The sequence below is a fragment of the Schistocerca americana genome, chromosome 3, assembly GCF_021461395.2.
Source record: "Schistocerca americana isolate TAMUIC-IGC-003095 chromosome 3, iqSchAmer2.1, whole genome shotgun sequence".
NCBI lineage: Eukaryota > Metazoa > Arthropoda > Insecta > Orthoptera > Acrididae > Schistocerca > Schistocerca americana.
The window spans coordinates 147,183,356-147,211,036 of NC_060121.1; the positions used below are offsets into that span (position 1 = coordinate 147,183,356).

At 38.7% G+C, this 27,681-nt stretch overlaps 1 protein-coding gene across 2 annotated transcripts in view; it reads left to right on the forward strand.

Moving 5' to 3' along the window:
* Nucleotides 1-22,588: 22,588 nt before the first annotated feature.
* LOC124607306 (phospholipase A1-like) overlaps nucleotides 22,589-27,681 on the forward strand; it is a 113,832-nt gene continuing 108,739 nt past the window's right edge. For both annotated transcript variants that reach the window (XM_047139601.1, XM_047139602.1), the window contains exon 1: nucleotides 22,589-22,707. In XM_047139601.1, coding sequence (XP_046995557.1) covers nucleotides 22,653-22,707 — 55 coding nt within the window. In that variant the 5' untranslated portion in view covers nucleotides 22,589-22,652. The remainder of the gene's footprint in view (nucleotides 22,708-27,681) is intronic.

Here is a 27,681-nt window from a genome sequence, read left to right on the forward strand (position 1 = left end):
TAATTGATTTATTAGTGGTCGAATTTGATATAATTTGTTGTAACATTTATTCCCTTTTTGTGGCGTAAGGGCATTGTCATTTACATGTATATGACATAAAATCCAGTTGAATCTTTTCAATGACATAAGTGAAAAAATATACTGATCTCTGAGTTCGTTGTGTGATGACCAGCAATCACGATATGCGCTAGGTTGTTTTATGCCCATTTGAATATTTATAGCCAAAAACACCTTGAGTTCATCTTTTTCAAGAGGTCTGCAATTCTTACCTCTCTGAGTCGCATAAAGATTAATCTGGAATACTATGTGATCCAGCATATTATCCTCAAATAGATATAAAAAGAAATAAACTGGCAGCATACCTTAACCTTCAGTTTTCAGTTTTCCTTTGGCACCAACTTCCTCTAAAAAATCAACAGAATGCATCTACTGTCATCCCTTGCCCATGTAAAATTCACAGTCCTTATTAGTGGCACATTATCTTCAGAACTGAAACTGTAATCACTGTCATTTTCAGAATGATTATCACTTTCACTTTCAGAAACAACATTACATATCACTGGTCTTGGCAACTTTGAATCAAGATCACTGTCTTTAGCCAAAATATCACTTTCATTATCACTGGTACTGTCAATCTCAGAGTCCACATCAGAAGGAATTTCTTCTACACATCAGAAGGAATTTCTTCTAAAAGACACGCCAAAACTTCTTCATCCTTTATTTTGCGAGAAAACATTTCGCGAAACTGAAATTAAAAAAAAAAAGATAAGCTTCTAATACTACCCCTGCAGCCGCAGTGGTTTCAAACGAAACTACCAGAGTAAATACGGAAAAAGTACATGATTTTCATTACTGTTGCAATACATATAGCATAAAGACAAATTCAATCACAAATCAAGAAAAAGGGAACTAGCACACCACAAACAATAATGGCACTATTACTTGAATTACTAACTGCAACCACGTGAGAAATATTGACGTAGTTCAAATTTTCATCATTAGATGGCAGTACCATCTACGTCCAGAAGCGTGGTTACGAATGTAGCCACTGTGCTCTTGCCACAAAATCAAAATATCATGGGTGGCTTCAAATGAAACAACATCGTCACAAAGGGTTAATGTGGGTGTTGCGTGTCACATATTCTCACACTAATAGTTCACTTTTCAATTTAAATGGAATGTTGCCTCATCACTAAACATTAAGTGTGGAATAACACTGTCATCCTCCATCTTGCAAGAACGAAATTACCGAGCTCCATGCGTTGTTGTTTGTCACCTCCACGAAGAGCTTGCAGAAGCTGGATTTTGTTTGATGTCGTGTGTAAACATCGAGGCAACACATGCCACATTGGGGGCATGTTGAGCTATCGAGCAGCACGGCGAACGAATTTCTGTGGACTGCTTGTGAAACTTGTTCGAAGTCTGCGTCAGACACTCGAGGACATCCCGGCGATTTGCATTTATACAGATAACCTGTTTCTCGGAATCGTTCGTGCCATCGTCTAATGCTCTGTGCAGTAGGAGGATCCACACCACACCTAGTACAAAAGTCACGATTACTGACCCGCACCGCGCAAAATGTAGAAAACAAAATGCTTTCGGTTGTCCCAGCACCATTTTTACTAGAACTGAAGTGGGTACACACTGCTGCTACCTAGGAGGAACCATGTAAAACTCGAGAGTTTGCGCTTACCAGCAGTATGTTGTTCACATACATATCTCAAATAACGTAATAGTTAAGATTTTTTTTTTTAAATCGGATGATTCTCTTTGATACACTCTGTATATTTGTTCATCTGGTTTTGTGATCCCCGAGTTTTACCCAAATGTACACTACAGGCCATTAAAATTGCTACACCACAAAGATGACGTGCTACAGACGCGAAATTTAACTGACAGGAAGAAGATGCTGTGATATGCAAATGATTAGCTTTTCAGAGCATTCACACAAGGTTGGCGCCGGTGGCGACACCTACATTGTGCTGACATGAGGAAAGTTTCCAACCGATTTCTCATACACAAACAGCAGTTGATTGGCATTGCTGGTGAAATGTTGTTGTGATGCCTCGTGTAAGGAGGAGAAATGCGTACCATCACGTTTCCGACTTTGATAAAGGTCAGATTGTAGCCTATCGTGATTGCGGTTTACCGTATCGCGACATTGCTGCTCGCGTTGGTCAAGATCCAATTACTGTTAGCAGAATATGGAGTCGGTGGGTTCAGGAGGGTAATACGGAACGCTGTGCTGGGTCCCAACGGACTCGTATCAGTAGCAGTCGAGATGACAGGCATCTTATCCGCATGGCTGTAACGGATCGTGCAGCAACGTCTCAATCCCTGAGTCAACAGACGGGGATGTTTGCAAGACAACAACCATCTGCACGAACAGTTCGGCGACGTTTGTAGCAGCATGGACTATCAGCTTGGAGACCATGGCTTCAGTTACCCTTGACGCTGCATCACAGACAGGAGCGCATGCGATGGCGTACTCAACAACGAACCTGTGTGCAAGGATGGCAAAACGTCATTTTTTTCGGATGAATCCATGTTCTGTTTACGGCATCACGATGGTCGGCCCAACCAGGACACGAACCTTAGATCTCCTGCTTACATGGCAGACGCTCTATCCATCTGAGCCACCGAGGACACAGACGATAGTGCGACTGCAGGGATTTATTTGTGGCATGCCTCCCGCGAAACCCACATTCTCAACACACTGTCCCGCACTACATTTGTAGTGCCCCCGCCCATTATACTCATTACTCGCGGCACGTTGCTGATTCCCGTAAGAGTTTGGGCTCTGTTTGCGCATTCGCACTGAAGAAGAAGATGGTCAAGTGGCCGGTGAGCCTTAACTATATACACTCCTGGAAATGGAAAAAAGAACACATTGACACCGGTGTGTCAGACCCACCATACTTGCTCCGGACACTGTGAGAGGGCTGTACAAGCAATGATCACACGCACGGCACAGCAGACACACCAGGAACCGCGGTGTTGGCCGTCGAATGGCGCTAGCTGCGCGGCATTTGTGCACCGCCGCCGTCAGTGTCAGCCAGTTTGCCGTGGCATACGGAGCTCCATCGCAGTCTTTAACACTGGTAGCATGCCGCGACAGCGTGGACGTGAACCGTATGTGCAGTTGACAGACTTTGAGCGAGGGCGTATAGTGGGCATGCGGGAGGCCGGGTGGACGTACCGCCGAATTGCTCAACACGTGGGGCGTGAGGTCTCCACAGTACATCGATGTTGTCGCCAGTGGTCGGCAGAAGGTGCACGTGCCCGTCGACCTGGGACCGGACCGCAGCGACGCACGGATGCACGCCAAGACCGTAGGATCCTACGCAGTGCCGTAGGGGACCGCACCGCCACTTCCCAGCAAATTAGGGACACTGTTGCTCCTGGGGTATCGGCGAGGACCATTCGCAACCGTCTCCATGAAGCTGGGCTACGGTCCCGCACACCGGTAGGCCGTCTTCCGCTCACGCCCCAACATCGTGCAGCCCGCCTCCAGTGGTGTCGCGACAGGCGTGAATGGAGGGACGAATGGAGACGTGTCGTCTTCAGCAATGAGAGTCGCTTCTGCCTTGGTGCCAATGATGGTCGTATGCGTGTTTGGCACCGTGCAGGTGAGCGCCACAATCAGGACTGCATACGACCGAGGCACACAGGGCCAACACCCGGCATCATGGTGTGGGGAGCGATCTCCTACACTGGCCGTACACCACTGGTGATCGTCGAGGGGACACTGAATAGTGCACGGTACATCCAAACCGTCATCGAACCCATCGTTCTACCATTCCTAGACCGGCAAGGGAACTTGCTGTTCCAACAGGACAATGCACGTCCGCATGTATCCCGTGCCACCCAACGTGCTCTAGAAGGTGTAAGTCAACTACCCTGGCCAGCAAGATCTCCGGATCTGTCCCCCATTGAGCATGTTTGGGACTGGATGAAGCGTCGTCTCACGCGGTCTGCACGTCCAGCACGAACGCTGGTCCAACTGAGGCGCCAGGTGGAAATGGCATGGCAAGCCGTTCCACAGGACTACATCCAGCATCTCTACGATCGTCTCCATGGGAGAATAGCAGCCTGCATTGCTGCGAAAGGTGGATATACACTGTACTAGTGCCGACATTGTGCGTGCTCTGTTGCCTGTGTCTATGTACCCGTGGTTCTGTCAGTGTGATCATGTGATGTATCTGACCTCAGGAATGTGTCAATAAAGTTTCCCCTTCCTGGGACAATGAATTCACGGTGTTCTTATATCAATTTCCAGGAGTGTATATACTAAGATGGTATCTGTTCTTTCGGACATTTTAATGGCCAGTAGTGTGCTACAGGGCTATTGGTCTCAAGACGTAGTAAGTGCATTGTGCTCAAAAACTCGCGTTATGCTACTGAGATGTGTCTGCATTCCATTAAAAATTCCATTTCTGAGTAGAAAACCAAGTGAGTGGAGAAGGCGAAGAATGGAGGTTGGGACAGTGAGCCAGAATAATTATTTTTTTCATGGTGATCACTCAGTAACTTGTCTAGCCTACAGATATTCTCCTGTGTCGCAGTAATGAAGTACCGTTCATCACTGCATGCACCACCCAAATCCATGATGTACACTGCACAAAAGTAACTGTAGGTTTTCAGGCCACTAATTCCATTAAAGTTGAACAAAATATATTTGTGTGCATGATTTTGTGAAGCCCAAGTATTTTTGGAGTATACTACAAGATTATCGTCCTCAGCATGCAGCAAGTTCATTGTACACAGAGCGTCGTTACTCCTATTGCCGTGTCCCAGCATTCCATTAAAGGTTTTCGACCACCATTACATTCTCTGAACCAAAAACCAAGTGAGCGGAGAAGACAAAGAACTGAGATCTCTGACCCAGCATAATTAACTTTTTAGAGCAGGATCACAGTATTTTTCTAGCCATTGGATACTCTCATCTTTCAAAGTATCTAAACACACTTCTATGCATTAACATTTGCCAAAATCATAAAATTCTGTAATTTCCATTTTCATTTATCTCCCTTTCTTGGAGAATGAAAAACGTGCTCTCACCTGGAGATTTTGCCGATGTTACAGCACTGTTAATATGGCATAAAGTCGATTCCGAAATACTGCAACCTTTCGCTGTCAGATTATGAATTTGCGAAAAATTTATGTTATTCCTGGCTTCTTCATTGTTGGTCTATAAAAAAATGTTCAGTATTGAGGTTCCCAGATAATAATGGAGACACTTTACAGCATATTTATCTGTGCTGTGTCACTTTATAAACGACGTTAGCACCTCAAACCTGATTTTACGCGTGTATTTTGTGTGTACAACTTTGCCTTTATACTCAGAACTGGAGAAAGACATGAAAAAAATTTTCTAGGCTGTTCAAGATCGGGATCGTAGGAATACATCGTAAAAATTACGACCATTTGCTGTGCGTAGTCATTTCAGGATCCGCAGCTGAGTTTTTGTACCCAAAAAACAAGCTTTTGGGATGAAACTTCCTGGCAGATTAAAACTGTGTGCCCGACCGAGACTCGAACTCGGGACCTTTGCCTTTCGCGGGCAAGTGCTCTACCATCTGAGCTACCGAAGCACGACTCACGCTTTTGGGATCTTTCTCAATAACAGATAAAGATTGTTGAAAACAGGGAGATAGCTCTTATAGATAAATTCCTAGATAATATAGCGTTAAAATCTGAGCAAATTGCTGCAATTATTTAGATTTCGCCTCATACCGGATTTTACATGTAGAAGTAGAGTAGGACTAACTTTAAACTTCAGTATCGTGGAAACGGTTTAAAGATGTCAAGAAAATTTTCAAGGTTGTTTGAGATTTGGACCTTAGGAATATATTTTTAAAAATTTCAGGAATAGCCATCTTAGAATCATCAGCTGGGTTTTGGTCTGCTGGTGATGGCTAAAGTGTAGTACAAAAACCCTTTTTTTGGCTTTTCCAAGGAACCGCGTGTGAATTAATGGTGCCTCGATAAGTCCCATCAAGCACGCCATAGAGCACATCAAATGCAAAAAGAACCAAAGATTTTCCCCATTTGGCTAAGCAGAAGGAAGTGTGTAATATTCATACATTGACCCTGTACTGTAAGACGATCCTTATGTTGGGTATACAAAAGGTCCCCTTAAGACGATCCTTCTGTTGGGTATACAAAAGGTCTCCAGTCCAAGGGCTACCAAAACATTGACCCTACCTGTTTATCACCAATAGAACCCGAGGTATGAGCGCTGGAAAATCCCGTATTTATGCATAGTGTTTTGGCACATACTAGATACACATGCTGTCGCATACATAACAGTTACGCAAAATCACAAGTGAGTGAAATTCGTAGCACCACTGCTGAACAATGATCCTGCCTGTAAAAAGTGCTAGTTAGGTTTGTGCAGACTTAACCCCCTATACGAGAAATAATAAACAGATTTAGAATATGCAATAAGAATTGTCTCTCCCAGAAGATGATTATTTCCCTTTGAGCTATAGAATACTCACAGCCCTCACCTTCACACTCCAGCTGTGAAGTTGACAGTGACATGGCTGATGTTACCTTTTCCTAGAGGTCGCAATACGTCAGAAATTGTCAGTGTAGTGGTGATGTTGGGTTACATAGGCCTATAGTGGACAAGATAAAACAAGAGGGAATAATAGGATGGTTTTTTATGGGTTCATGTGTGGTAACTTGCAAGTGCGATAGACTTTTAAAGTTTGCCTACTGTTAATGAGAACAGTCAATTTTTCTGTTTATAAAGCTAGAAGGCACACTCACTGTGCTAAAGAATAGCAAGATTGTTGTCCTTACTGATCTAGTTTACATAATATTAGAATTAAACAGTGTAAAGAGTATGGAACAGCTCATAAGATACTGTTATTTTAAGCTAAGTACTCTCAACATTATTAATGTCTGTCATGACAAGGCATCAAGCAGTTATTAACCTGCATTTCATCATATAAAAGTGTTCCGAGCATGACAGTGATGCGAGAAATCCTTGTGCAATAACGTATACTGTTGAAGAGGCTTGAGCAGTTCATGATGCCCAAGGATACTCATGGGGCGATGGGGAGCCACGGCCCGCCCTTAGATCTGAGGGAATGGGAAAAAAACCGCAGTTTAGTCAGGTGCTTTTCTTTAAAGAGAATGATTTAAGACTTGATATTATGCAGGTTTTTAACAGGGTCAGAACTTAAACTTGCCATTCATCTTCCAAAATGTTGAATCCCCAGGTCTATGTCCCCTCCCCTCTACAAACTATTGTATGGGTGTCCTTGATAATGTCTATAGATTTTCTTATGTTTACAGATGATTTTGTGAGCATGTGAAGTGAAAGGATCAGACCCATTATTTATTTACAAGATTGCTGGAAAGAAATATGCTAGCCTATAATTATGGGCCAGAGTAGGTTTATGCATTGGAATATAAATGGTTTAAGTGCTGCTGCAACAAATAACAGCAGCTCTACAATAGACAGTTATTTGCTTAAACAAATGCTGGTTTGTTGACACAATTAAAATTTTAAACAAAACTAAAAATTTAAAGTTAGCAGTGAACTTTTGCAGAAGAAACAAGTCACTTGCAGATTCACGTATACCCCCTCATAGGAATTATTTAACTCTTCTAGTAGCAATGGGATCAATATGACCCAATGAGAACATTTAAAATATACATCTCCCTCGTTTTCAAAACAATTATTTTCAAAATTTATGAATTTGTCTTTCTAAGTCGCTTGTGTACAATGACATATTGTTGAGTTTTACATTTACAAGATATTAAAATATATTCATGGGCTATGCACTGAGTACCACTGGGGTCAAAATGACCCCAACCTAAATTTCTGTTTTGTTTCTTGAATGTAACATTATAAAAACAGAATGACGAGTGTTATGTTGAACAATGTTGTACAAAACACCTGCAACAATGAAACTAAAATTTCCCACATATTATTTATACACACTGCTGCCGTTTCTTGCCTCAGCCGTTGTTGTGTATTGCCTCAGTTGTTGCTAATGTTTTGATTCAGCGTGTGCAGGAACTATTATCATGACTGGAAAACATTTGAGTAGTGCTGAAAAACAAGCAATTTTAAATGAAGAAGCGGAATTAGGATATATACAGTCTGATGACGATGAAGAGATTGATACTATTATTTCTGGAGGTAGTGAATCAACTGAAGATTCTGATGAAGATGTTGGAGATTTGGAAATTCTACTTTCTGAAGTTGCTTACATCTCAAATCAGAATGTTTTCAAGTAAGTGTATAATAATCTACCATACGGTTGCAAAAACTTTAATGATAGTACTAATGATAATAATATGTAAGTACATAGTAATCCCATATTTTTCAGCTCGAAAAATGGAAATGAGACATGGGAAAAATCCTGTTAGATTGCATGGGAGACAGCCAGCACAAAATATATTCAAGACGCTTCCAGGTCCCGCAAGGCATACTATAAGGAATGTAAATACTGTGCAGTCAGCATTTGAATTATTTATGAAGCCCAGCATTTTCCAGATTATTTTGAAGTGGACCAACAAAGAAGATAACCTCACTTTCGGTAACAAATGAACAGATCTTGATAGAGAAGAATTTTAGTGCTTTCATGGCCTGCTTATTCTTGCGGGAGTGTAAAACATCACAATAAGGGCATAGTGAATTTATGGAATGAAGAGCATGGCCGACCTATTTTCAGTAGTTGTATGACTAGGAATTGCTTTACTGAAATATCACGTTGTATTCGGTTTGATGATGCTCGACATTGGCGGCAGAATCGTAGGCCTGATAAATTGGCTCCTATAAGGTATTTATTTGAACAGTGGGTAAGCACATTACATGATGCATATGAACTGCATGAGAATATTACAGTAGATGAAAAACTGATAACTTTTAGGAGTAGGTGTCCATTTCGCCAGTACATCTCCCCCCAAAACCTAGAAAGTATCTTATAAAGATACGGGTTGCATGTGACAGCACTAATCACTATATTACACGCCTGCAGGTGTACACAGGAAATGGCGGAGGCCAATCTAGAGAATAAATCAGGAAAAAAGAGTAGTGTTAGAGCTGACAGAACATTTATCCGGGAGTGGCAGAAATATCACAACAGATAATTTCATTACAAGTTTGGAGTTGGCAAAGAAACTAGAACGAAAACAGAGGACTCTGCTAGGAACACCAAGAAAAAGTTGTCGTGAACTACCTGCAAGTAAGGGTAAGAACTGCAGCTTCACGTCTCTTCGAATTCCAGGAATCAGCCAGAATAGTCTCCTATAGCCAAAAAATGGGTAAGATAGTCACATTGCTAAATACTTTGCATTTCAGAGAGGAAATAGGTGACGGCGAAACAGCAAAACCTATCATAATCCTAGACTATAATGCAAGCTGGGCTTTCATGATCCTAAGTCGATCCACTAGTCGAAGCACTAGTAGGCGTGTCCTTATCACGGATCTGTGAAAAATCAATTTCAGGGTCAACACTGGATTCAGATTTTGTGATATACTGATTTCCATGGAAACGTCCATTCTTAAAACAACCCTTTCTTTTCGTCATGTTGAAGAGAGGTATAAGAGCTTATAATAACACACCAAACCATTATGTTTTAAGTTCAAAAGTTATGAAACGTGACAACCACAAAGTAAATAAACAAAATACATGTGCTATACCGCCATTTCTGTTTACACAGTGCATCCAACCTCTTAACACGAACATTAACATGATTTCCAGGAATAAATAGCTGCTGAAAACCACAGCCTTCTAGATTCAATAGTTCAAGAGATAGAGATACTTAGGCAAGTCAGTGCAGAACAACCGGATAATTTTACACATGCACTATTAACTTTGAAATGATAAAAACTACACTTCCAGTTGGAATTCTTCGACAAATAATGCATCAAATTATTCAGGAGAGATCAAATATTAATAAGAGCTAATAATCCAAAAATGTCACTTTATGACCAATTCCGCCATTAAAAGGACTTGCTATAAGGAGGCTGAACTCGCCCGAATGGGGCCTCCCAGCCAACATGCCATACGATCATTTCATTTCACCTGGTTTCAATCAGTAATGTATGCTTTTATGTCAGTTCATTAAAATAAATAAAATATTGCCAATATATACTGTGTTAATTACTTGGGGTCATATTGACCCCAGCGGTACTCAATATAACAAAAAAATTCTGGAAGTAGGAGGGTTAAATGAGGAAAATGTTTCGAGAGCTGTTGTGTATAATTAATAAAATTAGGTACCAATAAATGTTATATTAATTTCGATATATACAATCCCAGAGTTGACAACAATAGAACTCATCTAAATTAAAGTGCTAAGTTTCAATGACTTGGTAAAGAAACATGGTTCCAAACTAAATTTCTTTGCATCTACGAGAAGGGGCCAGTCAGAAACTAATTATTACGTATATGGAAATGTGTGTAAATTTTGTGTAGATTTATATATCTCAGATCATTGTGACTGTTCATTGAACTGCCATAGAAAGGCAGACACATTTCAGATATGAAAACCCATATGAGAAGGGACTTTGGCAAAGAAAAAGTTATAATAATCATTATATCCACGGGTGTGCTGCCGGTCTATAGTGTCCAACGGGCACAATATTTCGGCGAACATACATGTCGCCATCATCAGCTGAACTGACGGACTGAGCTCCTGTGAACGTGCTGGCACGGAGATCCGTACGCTATGGCTGCTCAGAGGGAACTAGGTTCGGTCGCGGCGGCGGCCGATTTAAATACCCTCCGCCCGCGGCGCGCTCCCTCCGCCGACCGCGCCCCGCGCCACGGTCGCGCGGTGGAACAGATTGCGGCGGCGTCTGAGATGACGTTGGTCTGATGGCTCTGTCCGCCGTGGTCGTCACAACTATACGTTTGCTCGATTTACTCTTGATTAACCCAATCGCTGGTTCCCAAGCCTTGCTAAGATTATAGCCACAGTCACGGTTTATGAGGTCGTCATTGGTGCGAATTTCGATGGCCTCTCTAACAACGCTGTCCCAGTATCTCGACGTCTGTACCAGAATCCTCGTGCTTTCATACTCCATAGCGTGATTTTCCGACAAACAATGTTCAGCGACCGCCGACTTGCTCGGATACATCAGTCGAGTGTGCCTCTGGTGTTCACGGCATCGATCCTTGACGGTACGCATCGTCTGACCAATATACGACTTGCCACATTGACACGGATTCTGGTACACGCCAGCCTTCCTCAAACCGAGGTCATCTTTGGCGCTCCCCACCGGTGCACGAGTTTTATTTGGAGGACAAAACACAGTTCCGACCCGGTGTTTCTTCAGAATGCGGGCGATTTTCCCCGAGAGTGCGCCTGTGTATGGAATAAATGCAGTGGCCACCCTCTCCCTCGTGACTTCATCCATCTCAACAGGTTGTGCTGCAGTGGTTGGGCAGAGAGCACGTTGAATCTGCCACTCTGAGCACCCATTTTTTCGAAATACAGTTCTCAGATGTTCCAATTCCTGGGGTAGATTTCATCAAATATGTTAGACTTTATAAAATTATATTGAAAAGACTTAGCAAGGCAGCAAAAATATTTGCAAATAACAGGATAATTCTATATGATAAAATTTGAATTAGCTCTTGAAGCCTGTAACCAAGAAATCAAAAATTAACCTTGAAGGAAACAATATTGTAAGTCCAACTCAAATACCAGAGTGTTTCAATGAATTCTTTATAAATGTAGCAAAGTTTGACATTAATGTAACAGATTATCAGCACGAGGTAAGTCCCTTTTAGTCTTGATGAAAACTTTAAACATCTTATAAAGTTTTTAAAAGTTTCAATGAAGGATATAGAAAATGCCTTCTTAACAGTACTCACCAAAGATATTAAAGCAACATAATTGCACACTCACTAGCTCAACTAATTAATAAATACTTACCAGAGGAACTGAAATATGCTAAAGCTAAATCACTTTTCAAAATGGGCTCGAGAGATCATGGGAAGCTATCACCCTATCTCAACTCTCCAGTCATATGTAGAATATTCGAAAAAGTTGTTGTTACTCAGATCCAAAACTTCACTGCAAAATATTCCACTATTTTAAACTGTCAGTTTGGTTTTTAGCAGGGAAAAAAACACACAGATGCACTAAACAATTTTGTTGAGAAATAGGCAGAAGGTAGCAGGAATCTTCTGTGACCTGACAAAGGCTTTGGATCCTGTAAACCTTGCCTTGCTTATTTATGAACTTGATAAGTGTGAAATTTGGGGCAGTGCCCTCCAAAGGCTTAAGTACTACTTACCGAACAAAAACCAAAGAGTTAACACAGGTTTAAATGGACAAATTATTTTTCTGACTGTAAAATAGTACCTCAGGTCATCCAACACCCAGTGCAGTTTGTGTTCTACACGGTCCAGTCACATTAATGTCACCACCTGTCAAAAACCTGAATAACTAGCTTTTGCAGTGCAGAGTGCTGTGAGACATACAGGAAGAGTGTCAGTAACGTTCTGGAAGGTACCAACAGGGATTGGGACTCCAGTGCTGTAGCCAACTGCACTCGGTTCCTCAGTTGAGGATCAATGGTGCGAACACCTTGATCAAGATGGTCCCACGATTCTTGATCGGGTTTACATCTGGGGAGTTTGGTGGTCAGGGGACTATGGTAAGCTCATCCTGGTGCACTTCAAATCACATACGTGCTCTGTGAGCTGTTTGACTTGTTGCATCGTCTAGTGTGGCCTGCCACAGACTGTGGTCATGTTTGTGTGAGTTGTGAATTTTGTGTGTGTGTGTGTGGGGGGGGGGGGGGCTATTTTTGACAAAGGCCTTGTTAACTGAAAGCTTATTTTGTGATAGTCTTTTCATTTTGCCTATCTGTGACCCAGCATCTCTGCTACATTGTGAGTAGCAACCATCCCTTTCAAAATATTGTTACATTCCATCCTGGATTTTCCATTGTTGAATTGGATCTAGGCATATCAAAAACTCATATGATGCAATTCAAAACCAAACAGTCAAAAAGTGACCAGATTGAGATTATTCACAACAACCAAGATGTAGAAGAAATTGATTCTTAAGATAAAATTTTGATAAAAATTTGAGCAGGCAGCACACATTGAGTATTTAGCTAACAGATTTGCATTTTCAATATTATCAATTGCAACTGACATGGACACCTGAAATGTAATATATACAAGTTACTTCAGATCTATTACTAGGTATGGTATTGCTTTTTTGGAAAACTTTGTTATCATGTAGCAGATACTAAAGATATAAAAAAAATAGTTCAGATTGTGTCCACTGAACACCACAAAGAACTATCTCACCCATTATCTAGAAACAATCAAGTATTAACTCTCTCATCTCTATGAATGTATGAGATACCAAACAGGAATTATTTTGGCACCATGATACAAGTAACATAATCAGCTTTATACTTCTGACCCACTGCCTCAAACTGTAGGCTCAGGTTCCTCACTGCACAGGAATGAAAATTTATAATAAATTAAAAGGGAAACAGTTGATGCAGGCAAATTTAAGATCGCTGAAAAAAACTATGAATAAGTGTAGTCTCTTAAATTGGTTTCCATTTCAACAGGTCATGGGAAGTCAGCATGTACTGAGACTGCTGGCAGATCACATTGCCATGAGTGAATGAGGAAGAGCGTCCCGATGTCACCACAGCAAACCTGTGAGCCATTTTCAAGACCTAAAACAAGTACCCAACTTTGCATCCCAAATAGCCGCTGTATGTGTGTGATGTTGGAAGGGTGGCATTATTGCTGTGAAAGGCATTCACAGCACGTGTTCGGTTTCACAATAACATAGGTATTAAACAGAAGAATACCTCCAAAACAAGAGAGACTGCTTGTGTCAAGTCTTAAGAAACAATGAAAGATGGGGTAAGGTAATTGCAAATTGTAGATTATCTTATTTTCTTTTCTCTTACATGTTCACTGTCAACAAAATGCTGGTTGTTGTATAAAGTTGGTGTTGATGAAGTTTTGTTTCCTCTTTATAATTCAGTTTTTTTATTTGATATGGGAGACATGTTAATGAAAGTTATTGGTTCCATTGTTATTGCTTTTTGTATTGTTGTGTTACTACGTATATTAATGCTTCACTTGAATAAGAATGCAAAATACTGAACTGAGATGTGTAAGTAAAATATTGTTTCACATGTTTTTAGTTGGAAGGTGTACTAGCAACCTTGTTCACAGTTGTGTTGTCTACTTTAGAAGAAGATCTTTTGGGTGAAAGCTAACTTGTTAGCATTCTTCTAGTTGTGCCTGTCTGTGAATCATCATCTCCATGTCTGTCTATGAATCATCATCTCCGCTATATGGTGAGTAGCAGTCATCCTGAATTTTCCGTTGTTTAATATAAAATTTTGTTTGTTTGTAATGTTCTGGTGGTTCTTAAAAGCTATACTTGCCTAAATATTTTTGTTTGTGATGAACCAATATTTCAGATGTGTTTCTGTGAGTGGAAAAATTGTGCTAATAATTTTGTCTTGTTTCTGTTTCATCTGCCATTTGTTCTAAATTCTCCAGGAGACAAGCTGTGAAGCCGCATTTATTTGAAAAATGTGTAGAATGAGGTATGGGATGGCAAATAACAATCTAAGAACAGGCTAAGAAATGAATCCAGAAGGGATCACATGTATTAAAATTTTGGTTACTTTTCTAGTAATAATTCATATAAACTTGGCAGCTGATGAAAGGACTAGAATGAGGTTAGCCATGTCAGTATAATCCTGATGAATTGGAGAACTTACTTCTCAGTTCCTGAGTAGTTATTGTTTCATGTTCAATAATTTAAGTAATTAATTATTGCCTAATCTATTTGTTTTTGCTGTCCACCATCCTTAGAATACTGACTCTTCTCTGTTGCCACTATAAAAAGAAATAAAAGTTGCTACCTCTTGTGACTCTGCAGTTCTGTTGGTATTGGAGAGTGGAGAGAGTGACTTCTTATGCACCTCCTCTAGGACTGAGGTAATAAAAAGATGATACAGATTTGATTTGCTCGTATTTTGCTCAGTACTTCCAGTTGTGTACATTCTGTGGATGTTTTTCCATGGAAGCACAATATTTAAAACCAGGCTTTGGTGTGTGGTAGAAGAATTTAGAAGTGAACCCCCTATTAAATGGAAATGGTTTGGCAGTTTATCATGGATGTGCTCAGCTGGATGCTACTTCAGAGTGTGCACACCATGCTTTTGCAATGACATCCAAAGCTCTACTGACAGAATCTTCATGTGGTCATACTGTCACTAATTACTTCTTTCCCTTTTCCATGTAATTCTCTCTGCACAATCTTTAGGCAATGGTAATTCATTTTCTCTTGTGGGTAGTCATTTGCTTTTTGTGACACTTGTTTTAATTGCTGAGCAAATGTACTTATTTCACCAAATGTAACTTCCAATTCACTGATGATGGCTACTGTGCTATGTGTGATTTTTAAGTATTCCCTTTAATTCCAAAATACACTATAGTGTCTAAAATGAGACAGTATCAGAACTGTTTTTTTCTAACTTTTGTAACTGACCCAATAATGAAGCTGTTGCATTATCGTAATATGGGTAGCGGTCATTATTTGACTGTTGTTGTGTAGTTCTCCCCTTTTGTTTTTATTGTACCTATAAGTATTGTCAGTTTCATAGAAGCAAATAACGTATTAGGTGCCAACAACATAATCAGCTGGTGATACAATTTCAGAGTCCAAATTGCCATTGTATCAACATTTACTTTGATAAGATTCATCTGATCACCCAACACACTCATTCTTCTAGCACTGGAATTGATGCAAGGAGTATCAGGCTATTTCTCTCACCATTGCACAAAAGAGAAATGACCTAAGTGAAACCACAGCACCACATATTGATCTCTTTGCTTTCATGTCAAATTTGTTTAGAACTCACCATGTAGAAGAGATGAGTTTCCTTCTCTCTCCTTTCCCACTTTCAATCCCCATGCCCCATTACCTCACAAATCCACGTAGCAACCATACCCTGGTGCTCACCACATCACTGCATGCTCCCACAAACAACAGTAGACTGTCCCCCTCCCTTACCATGCTTGCCCTCCCCCTCCCCATCCTAGCCTCCTCCTTACCCCCTTCACCCATGGACTGCTTCTGCCATCAGGTGCTGTTGCTCACTGTCTGACCTCAATGGCCAGAGACAGTGGCCATGTGTATGCGAGTTGTGCTTGTGTGAATGTGTGTGTGTTCTCTACTTTAGAAGAAGGCTGAAAGCTCAAATGTATAGCAGTGTTTTTGTTGTGCCTGTTGCAACTCAACACCACTCTATATGCTGAGTAGCAGTTTGTCCTTTTCATATTATTATTATTAATTTTACTTCAACTTTTAAGCTTACTCGCCAATTTGATAAAATTTGTTATTATTGTTCATTTGTTTATTGTATATATATATAATAATATGTACCTGACTCATCCTTGTGATTCAGCACCATATGGGTTCACAGAATTCGTAATAAATAAAGAAATAAATAAAAAGCTCAAGTTTTAATTGCCTAGATGAGCCCAAATGTGGTTGAAAAGGAAACACTATCTCTATAATAGACAATAAATACTAGTGCCTGACAGATGCGTGGCTACAGTGAGAAAACTGCAACAACTTCAGCACAATATCTTTCTTTCAATAATAAATGTAGGTGAGGTAGCAAGCTAAATGCCGTTTGGAAGTCAAGAATTACTGCATTTTCTGTCAGCCTTTATCTATGGCTTGCAGAATGTTGTATGAGAAAGTGCAAGTTGGCTTTTCCATGACCAATGTTTTTGGAATCCAAGCTGTGTTGAATGCTTCATGTCTGAGCCTCTCTTGCATGGCCTCAGACCAATATTTACCCAGCAAGGCTGTTTCAAACAGTTCATAGCAGTGGCAATGTTCTGCCATGTCTGTAGTCCATAGCAGAACGTCACACTTTGTATGTCCAACTACAAATCTTCAAAATGCTCTGATAAGGACCATGGGGCATGTTCTATTCCCTTCAGAGGTAAATATAAGAAATTTTCAATGCCTAAGTAATCCCTCATCTGCAAGTAATGTTGAAAAATATACTGCACTGTCAGTGACAGGCGTTTTTATGTTCACTTGTGGCGTAGCGCATGGCAACTGCACTTGCTCGACAGTTACAGCTGCTGGCAAGTGTTGCTGCATTCTGCAACCTTCACTATTTTCCTTCTATGGGCTAGGGCCATATTGTGAGTAAGGAGTGAATGTATCCAACTTCTCTAAAAGCATGGATTTGTTTTCTGTCAAATGTTGTTTTGGACTGTCAGTAGTTTTAGCAATACTGCCTCGTAACCTTTCCTCTGCTTCCTTTACACCTTAATCTATTTTAGCTAGAAGTTGACTTTCTTTCCCTTTTAGAGCTTCTTCTGCAGTATCTACATAAATTTTGCACTCTGACACTACCTTTTCAGCAAGGGTGCTGCCCTTATCTAGCATCACAGCTTTAGTTGTTTACCTAGCTCTGTCAACTTCCCAGATAGTTTGTCCAATAACTCAGTGTGTATAGTTCTATTCACCTCACTGAACTGTTGACTAATACTACTCTTGAAATTGTTAAATTCCTGATTTTGGTGTGTAACCTGTTGTCCTATACCTTTAAGCTGCTGTGTTATGCTCTGCTGAAATTCCTGTAGTTTTGTAAACTGTTGTATTATTAGTTGCATGAACTGTGTCAAATTGTGTCTCTCTCTAGTATTTACATTGCTTTTATGAACTGTTTCCTGTTCTTGTATTTGCAACATCATGAAAAAATAGAAGTAGTTTTGGTGTCACGCGCTTTAGTTTCACTATTTGAAAAACTGTTTCCTGGTGAGAACTGAGAAATTGTCTCATCGAGCATCATAAAAGTGACATCATGACTAGTTATATTACCAGTGTCATAATTTTTTAGTAGTGGGAAGCCAGTCTCGTTGTTTTGGTAGCCACTGCCCAGTTCATGAGTTGGGGCATTACTTTCAACTGTTACCAAGTTCAGATTTCCGACATCTTGTGATATTGCATTTTGTAATGAGTTTTCAATAATAGCCATTTTCTTTGACTCCATTGTGAACAGTGTTTAACAAAATTACGAAAAAATTTAAAAATGAAATTTTGTCTGTATTGTTATTTTTCAGTTAAAGTAGATTTATCTGCATGTTCACTAATGAATCTGATTATTCTCTGATACAGTCTTATAGAACTTGCTGAGCTATCTTTCACTTTAATGTTGATCTTATACAAATTTTTGACTTTTTTTTAGAAGTGCACTTTCCATAAAGGATATTAATTGGAAGGATAAGAGATTATCTAGTGCGAGAGAGACGGCACCAAGCACAGCCATATAAGCATACAGCATAGCAGCTTCTTACCTTTACTGCTGAAATCAGCATTCCCGGCGCATCTCGTTTGTAGGCAGAATTTAATTTTAATTTGATCCTTCAAGTTTTTATTGGTCCCAATCTCACAGACATGTAACAAATACAACAAAAGTCTCATTAGCGTGTTGTAATGATAAAATGTATCATTTATCTCAAAAATTTATCTCAACAATTAAAAGGTCTGTTCATATTCCACTCAGCGCCGTCCTTTAAACAGTTGCCATTGAATAGTGGCATATAGGGGAGCAGGCATAAAATAATGGAAAATGATTAGTAATTTGCTATTCTAATAATTAAAAAAATTGGAAAGAATAATTGAAAGAAATTGGAAAGTACACACATCCTGGGTGAACTTTAACCAGAACTAATAATAACAGAGCTTCAATATCAATACAGTTAAGATCAATATTCATTATTTAAAGTTACATACTTCTTCTTAATAGTTCCATTGTGCATAGAGCTGATTATGAAAATGCTGTTACTGGATTGCCCCTCTGCTGCTTATGCAAATTCCTCTTGTCTGCTTCGATCCTTTTGATGCAGGATTCTCGGCAGGGGTGAAGTGATGAACAGTCAGTGTTATTGATATGAATATAAATAAACTTGGTTTTCCTAATAACTTTTATAATACTTTTTTAATGTACAGTTGGAATACACATTTTTTAACAATACTGGTGTGGCGGAGCTTGTCATACCACTTATAGAGACAAACAGGTGAAGATACAGAAATTAACCAATTGCAGAATGTATCTCCTTTTTTTTGTTTTGTATCACAACATTATCACTGGCACAAAATAACATGTTACTTTACCATTGTTTATATCTGGCTTACAAGTATAAAAAAAAGAGCAAAGAAAAAATAGTATGATCCGTTACACCATTCTGATTATCTGGGATGTGATATCACATATGAGTATCAAAAGATAATATATCATGTAGACAAGACACTAGCAAAATTTGGAAACAAATTTTGGACAGTAAACAGATACCTTAGAAACAAAACACAAAAAATAAAATGGATTAAGTTTTATAAAATATTGGCCAACCTCATATTACTCCATGGAAGTGAGTCATGGGTCATTTACAAACAAGAAATAAAGATACACGCAGGTGAAATGAAATTTTTAGGTCTGTGAAAGCCTGTACCAAAGTTGACATATTAAGAAACAATGACATTAAGATAGAATTCAGTTTTAACATATTTAATGTAAGAAAAAAATTGCAGACAATGGAAGAAAATGAAGTGGACATCTCAGTTTAATCAAAAGTTTCCTTTCAAAGTCAGAAATTGTAATATGATAGGTCAAAAAAGTCTTGGAAGATTGAGGAAGAGATGGGCACCATAACAGACAAATGACTGCTACTTGAAGTAAAAGAGAGAGAGAGAGTATTTAATTTAATAATACAAGTAAGTATTTAATACTTTTGCACAAAATAAGCTATGAATTTTTAAATATAAATTCTTCTGTGAAATAGAAGGAATTAATTAGAAGGAACTTTTGCTGCTTTCTTTCAAATTTGGCTTTGCTGTGCCAGGGATTTCAAATCACTGAATAGGTGATCAAAGATTTTTGGAAGCTACAGTCAGTTTTAATGGAGTTCATTTTCTCTTCTACTGTTGTAGGTATGGATGTCATTATTCCTTCAGCACTAATGGGTTATTTACTGCAAATTTTATGAGATAAAATATGTACTGTGACGCTGTAGTTAAAATACCTAACTCCTTAAACCAGTGATGCAGCCTGTGGTTTTCATAATATTTCATATTAATGTGCTTCTAGCAACTAACAGAAGAATCCAGAAATGCTAACTAATGTTAAGAGCTTCTTAAGAGAGTATTTTTCTTGCTCAGTAAAAAACAAAAATAGCTAGAGGGACAGTAATATTTTAAGATGCGCTTGATTTTAAATGACGCTGGTGAATTTGGCTGTGAGCTAAGTCAAGTTTGCCGCTTCGATTAGGTGTTGAGTGGAAAATAGCGTGACCACTGTGGCATTAATAGAAGTGAGAGGGGAAATATTTGATTGTTTGTCTTCCAGTGCTGACAACTCACAAGAGTGCACTGATCAGCTGCGTGGTAGAAATACCAAACAGAAGTAACATGGATTTGTGAATATACATTACAGAGATAGTCATCTTAAAATGTGATAGATATTGTTCATAAGTAATAGGAAATCAAATTAAATCTGTTGCAGCACAATGTAATGAGTAAAGGAAAAATGACATTCAAAACATTTAGTAAACATTTGTCATTGTATCTCATATTGCAATTACTGCTATTAATTAATGTAACATACTAATTTATGTAGGTTACCAATTAATAGTAAGTTTGATAGGGGAAAGTGTTGTAATGTGGCCAGGATGGGGAGAATAGTCATTCCATAGTTTTTCCCTGAACAGCGCTGCTGCTTGCCGAGAAGTGGTCAGACTAATTCCGATATACATCGCCATTGTTGGTAGTGAGAGTGACAGAGGAAGCTTGTTCTGCTATTTAAAAAAAAATTATGTTTTTGAGTCATCAGATGTAAGATGAATCCTTTATATTATTCTTCTTATCTCAATTTTGTGGAGAGTAATTATCTGTTTACAACATCAATGGCTTTTGGCGAACAAACATAGTTTCTTGTTATTTATTTCAGTTTGTAGTTTCTTCTGTGGATCACTAATGCTGACATGGTGTTTGATCAGTAAAAGTAGACATACAACTCATCATGAAAAGTGTCCCAGGTGTTCACCCCAGTAAGACTTAGGTATTTAAAAAAATAAAATAAATAAAAAAAACATTCTTACTTCAACAGATTAAACTAACTTCTAATCCCTTTTACACACACAGCCATCATACACCATCCTATCCATTTGTGACAATTTTGAATTAATTAAGTTGTACCATTTAAAGCCATCTCTGTGCTGTTATATTTGGCCTAATGTAAAAGTCCAATTGGAAATAGTCTGCTGCAACTGCTTGGTATTGTTTCAGATAGTAGGACGTCAAGATGCTTGGAAAATATGTCTGGAAAGCAGGAAAACAAACAAAGGATCCTGTTGCAATGGCACTGGTCACTGTACTCACTTAGATATTAAAAAATGGTCACAGTGTAAGCATTTGAAAGATGCATGTAGATCCAATATCTTATTTTTCACTTTAAAATATTTGGTATGGTACTTTATAGTATCTATATTCCAAATATGTAAGTGATAAGCTTCTGTCAGTAACCATGGTTTGGTGAAAATAAAATTTCTCTTTGATTAGCCACTTTACACTCTTCGCATTGCCACAGCCCTTTCCTATGTGACCCAAGCTGTCACCCCATGATGTCAGTATTGGCTCATAACTGAAAAAGTTTGGTGACCACTACATTAAACAGTTCTCTACAGGATGTTCGAAAGTAAGCACCACGTGTTGTTATTCTTATAGAAAACTTGGACTGGAATAACAATATGAACAGAGGTAGATTGCTGCTCATCACATAGAAGAGCCTTTGAATAGCAGACAGTCATATTTAAAATAGGCTATTCTATCAGACAGTCCTTCATCAGACTGAGAAAAAAACCCACACAAAAAACACACACGCAGACGCACGTGCATATATATCCATACATGCACAAATCAACACACACATAAACATTTTTGCCTCCAGGCACTGTGGGGCCACTGAAGCAGCTGACCTGCCACCACATATGTACTGTAAGACTATACTTATTTCATTTATTTTTCCTCATTTGGTGTCATCGTTTCCACTTTTTTCACAACGGAGGAAACATGAGATTTATATTTCTTCTTTTTCTTGCATACCTGGTGCGATTCATATACTGTTCATTTTTATTTCTGATTTAGGTCATTAAACGTTTTCTTTTACATTTACATAGGGAATTTGTAATCCATTACACAATATGCAAATAACTTACAAGAATGTTGTAGAACTCCTTTTCTCTAAAGCTACAAATTTATTGTGTTTTTCCTTATGTTTTTTCCATTTCTTTCTTTCTTTCTTTACTGCTTAATGTTATGCACAAAATATATATTGTGCTCATATATGAGGGAACTGACAAAGCTAGAACATGTCATTCTTCAGTTTTTTGGCTGTACCCATTAATATTGTGAGAGTTTTTGGATATTATCAGTGAACACAGCTTTCTGGTTTTCTGGTAGCTGATAATGTAATGATAAGAATCAGTGCTCAGATTCCAAGGTGACAAATAGACAACCTTGATTGATAATCAGTTACCGCAGTTCATGTTTTCCTTTAAGAGCAGATTTAGTGCTTGAAATTCAAAGAATTCATCATGCTATTTTTCCGTATTTTGTTCTTCACTGGTGTCACAATTGCTTCAGCAAAAAGTAAGTATTTATCAGTCTTAGAAGTATCCAGACTATATGGTAGCACCAGCTTTTAATAATTCTGTTGTGTTGAAGTAAATCTCTGCAGTTGCTAGGGACATGCAAACTTAGCATATATTTTCGGCCAAATTGGCATCTATTTTTGGTGCAATTAGAATATATTTTTGGTCAAATTAGTAAGTGTATAATATATGTATAGAAATGATTACACATGTTCATTTAAAAGACCCTGAATTTTTCCTCTGATTATGAATGTTACATTTTGTAGCTGGCAATTGCTTCATTAACTATTAATGTCTCTCTTAAGAAAGAAACAAAAGTGTCATTTCACAGCAGATTTTTTTAATATGCATTTTTATTGCTAAAAAAATATTGTAATTAGATTACATTCTTGAAAGTTAGGCTTCTCATCTGTAATAACATTGTAGTGAGAAAAAAATCTGCTCACTGTCAGCACTGGATGGCGATTTTACTGTTTGCAGGCTAAGTAACTTGCGATATGCATCTTTACATGCTACTTGTCGTCATGTAATTAGTAACTGTAGTAATTTTTCAATTGTGTCAGACCACTGTAACTCACATGTGATTCAAAATTTAATTCCTGATTTTTAGGTTTTGGGTACAGTAGATTTGATCTTGGATATCTGGAGCCTCCATGCAGAGTTAAGTTAAGCTGACTGATGGGCACAATATTTCACAATTCCTATTCCTGCTGCCTTATAAAAAAAATTTGATCACAGTTAACCCTAGAACAGTTGGGCTGGGTCTGTGAGACCCACTAGTTTTTGTTTCTCTGAATTTATATTCTTATAGTTGCTGATTTGACTCGAGCGCCCTGCTACCTTCCTGAAACATCTGAGAGAAATCATTATTGTCGTGAATAAGGTTTTTATTTGTTTAGTCGTTGTTTGGCAGTCTTTCAAAAAGTGTGCGGGTCTGTCAGACCCAGCCCGACCGTTTACGTAACTAATTTCTGCCGGTGCAACCCCATTTTTATTTTGGTGTATCATTGAGTAACTAGTTATTTTGTGAACTATATGTGATATACTAACACCGAATTATCATTGTCAGTAGTCTGCAGTATAACACGGCAAGAGAAAGTCTTTCTTACAGTGAAATTTGCAGAATTTTGTATGATGATCAGAATGAAGCAGACGATTCTGATGCAGACCCCAGACTTCGAAATAAACAGTTATCATGACAGCAATGGTGAAATAAGTGCTGATGAAGAGGAAGATGTTCAGTCATCTGCCGACACCGATGCACCTGCTATTGCTGATTCAAGTACAGCTTCTCTAACTGACTCAGTTACGTCACCTATACAGTATTACAAAGGAAGGAATGAAGCAACTAAATGGCAAAAAATGTGCTTCCCACAAAGCATTCGAACAAGATGTCACAACATAATTACAATGCATTTGCCTGGAAGTATTCGAGCTGCGATGGATGTACATTCACCGCTAGAATCATGGCAGTTATTTTTTAGCAATGCATTGATTGATACAGTTCTTGAATTAACCAATATCTATATTGATTCAGTTCGAAACGATAATGCAAGTGACCTGAACATGGCTAGGCCTACCAGTTTTGATGAGCTGAAGGCATATTTTGGCCTACTATATTTAGCTGGAACATTGCATGGTGGTAAAATGAATATTGAAGACATTTGGAATACAGATGGGACAGGAATAGAAATCTTTCGTGCAAGTATGTCACAAAGAAGTTCAGATTTTTGACTTGTTGTATCAAGTTTGACGACATCCATAGTAGGGAAGAAAGAAAAGCACAAGGTAATCTTGCTGCCATAAGAACCATTCTTGATATCTTTGTCTCCAACTGCAAAGCATATTTTGCTTCATCAGAAAATGTTACTTTGGACGAAATGCTCGTGCCATACAGAGGCAGGTGCACGTTCAGGATGTATATCCCAAATAAACCTGCCAAGTATGGGATCAAGGTCTTCATCCTGGCTTGTTCTAAAATGTACTATGTAAAACATTTGGAAGTTTATGCAGGTGCACAACCTCAAGGACCGTACAAAGTCAGTAATAAGGTAGATGATGTTGTTTTCCATATTGTACACCCAGTAAAAGGGTCTGGAAGAAATCTGACGATAGACAATTGGTTTACTTCTTACACAATCATCAAAAAACTATTGCAAAAAAAGAATGTTACTGCTGTTGGTACGTTAAAAAAAATAAGCCTGAAATTCCGTTTGACTTTTTACCCAAAAAGTGTAAAGAAGAGTACTCATGTATGTTTGGTTTTCAGAAAGATGTCACATTACTTTCATATGTACCAAAATGGAATAAATCAGTACTCCTTTTGTCATCAATGCACCGTGATGATGAAATTGACAGTGACAGCGGTGGAAAGAAAAAACCAAGTATAATAATGTACTACAACAAAACCAAGGGCGGCGCAGACGTCGTTGAAGCTATGTGTGGTGAATATACTGTTGCTAGAGGGACAAGACCGTGGCCTCTGTGTCTGTTTTTTCACTTGTTGAATATTGCAGCTCTCAATGGCTACATTGTGTTCAAAGCCAACAAAAATGTATCAGTTAGACAAGAATACCTCAGAACACTAGGAAAGTCTCTCATAACACCATATTTGACAATGTGTGCAACCCAACCAAAACCCCCACGCAGTATTTACAGGCTTGCCTCTAATCTCTCCAGTACCAAAGAACAAAGAATACTCAAAGATCCACAACCAGGGAGAAGGAGAAGATGTCACAAATGCAAGGACAGCAAAACTAAATACTTTTGCAAAGTTTCCAAATTGTGGTTATGCTTGGCGCGTGCAGAAATGGTTTGCGGCGACTGTTTTGAAAAGTGATAACTATAGAGGATGATATTTCATTAACTATTCTTCAAATTCATGATTTCCATTTATACAATGAAAGTTCATCATTTTTGCTTCTTATTTCTACAACCTACTCTCATTTATATTCTTATTTCAGTCAAATTTACTTGTATTTTCAGTTTACTGACATTTAGTACTACAAAGATGTATATGTTTCAGTTTTTTTTTACAGTAATTGTTGTATGATGCTGAAAGCTGAACTAATGTCACTATAGCATTTAGTAGTACCTAATCAAAATCAAAATTCGACATTTGATCCAAACATACTGTTTGTCAATTGTTACAAGTGATTTATTTATTGGGTCCCACAGACCCCCAACCCAACTGTTCTTGACATTATTTTTCACCTGACCGTTCTAGGCAACTTAAAGATGCTTACCGTATCAAGAAAGTAACTTCTCAAATACAGCACAGCTTAAAACCAGCTGTTCCATGGAGTTATTATGTCTAATGGGAAAAATGGTTCCTGTAGATTTCTATTTTACAACTTCATATATTAAATACAATTATATTTACACTTTCTAGTGTTTAAGTGGTAGTTTAAGTAGTTACAACTTTGTTTAAATCAGGCATAATTGTTGTACCTCATGAACCAACCAAACTTAGCATAGGTGACCAACACTGTACATGGATCAGGTGGTTGTCAATGAAGACCATTGAAGTTTCGTGACAAAGAGTCATGTCTTTCAAAAACTATTTCACAACATCATAAGGCACCTAGCGCCCATGTACTGTATCTACTACTATATGGGAACAGGTCTTTTGTATTTGCTGATTCAGGGAATGTCATTGCAGTATTGATTAAGATACATTGTTTTGCATCTGATATTTTAAATAGGTCAGTGAAAAAACAATCCCCATTCTGTCATTCTGTCTATGGTTTCATCATACAGCAACAAGAAGTTACTGTACAACTTTGTTTAAATCAGGCATAATTGTTGTACCTCATGAACCAACCAAACTTAGCATAGGTGACCAACACTGTACATGGATCAGGTGGTTGTCAATGAAGACCATTGAAGTTTCGTGACAAAGGGTCATGTCTTTCAAAAACTATTTCACAGCATCATAAGGCACCTAGCGCCCATGTACTGTATCTACTACTATATGGGAACAGGTCTTTTGTATTTGCTGATTCAGGGAATGTCATTGCAGTATTGATTAAGATACATTGTTTTGCATCTGATATTTTAAATAGGTCAGTGAAAAAACAATCCCCATTCTGTCTATGGTTTCATCATACAGCAACAAGAAGTTACTGTAGGCAGTAAAGCCAACTTTAGATCGACAACTACACTTTCTAAACTGCTGTGAAGTGCATGGCAGAGAGTACTTCCCAGTACCATTTGTTAGGGCTTCTTCGTGTTCCATTTCTGTATGGAGTGCAGAAAGAATGGTTATTCAAATACCTCTATGCATGATCTAATTGATGTGAATTTTTACTTAACAGTTCCTACAGGAGCAATACATAGAGGATTCTGGTATTCTTCTAGATTCCTTATTTAAATGTGCTTCTAGAAACCTTGTAAGTACACTCTATCTTCAAGCATCTGCCAGTTGAAGTTCTTCAGTATCTTAGTGATGCTCTCCCAAGGCTCAAGCAAACCTATGGTCATTTGTGCTGCTGTCTTTATACACGTTTGGTTGGTATATGAACTAATTCTACAGGTGTTTCATACATTGGCTGAATTGAAGGCATTCCTGAGTTGTCAAAACTGTTTTGTTCCGAATAATGTTATCTCAGCTAAGTCAAGTCCTTCATTACTTTCCATGTTGGCTAGTCTGTTAGCTGTAACTAATAAGTAAAACAAATACTCTTGACTTAACCTCTGTGGTTGGCATCAGCATATGATGTGGGTGTGGTGCAGTGACAATTGGCATTGCATACTGCAGGTGAGAAGGGAGGAGGGGTTGGAGTGGAGTTGCAGCTATTAGTAAAGCTGAACACCACAGCTGTGATGACGTGGCAGTGATGTAGGCCACAGATACATCGGTGGTGACTGTGGCAGCAACATATCGGAACCTCTCGGTTCCCAGTATTTCAGATACACAACAATTGAAGTAGATAGGAAGTCATTAGATTTCATTACTCACTGATTCACTGTA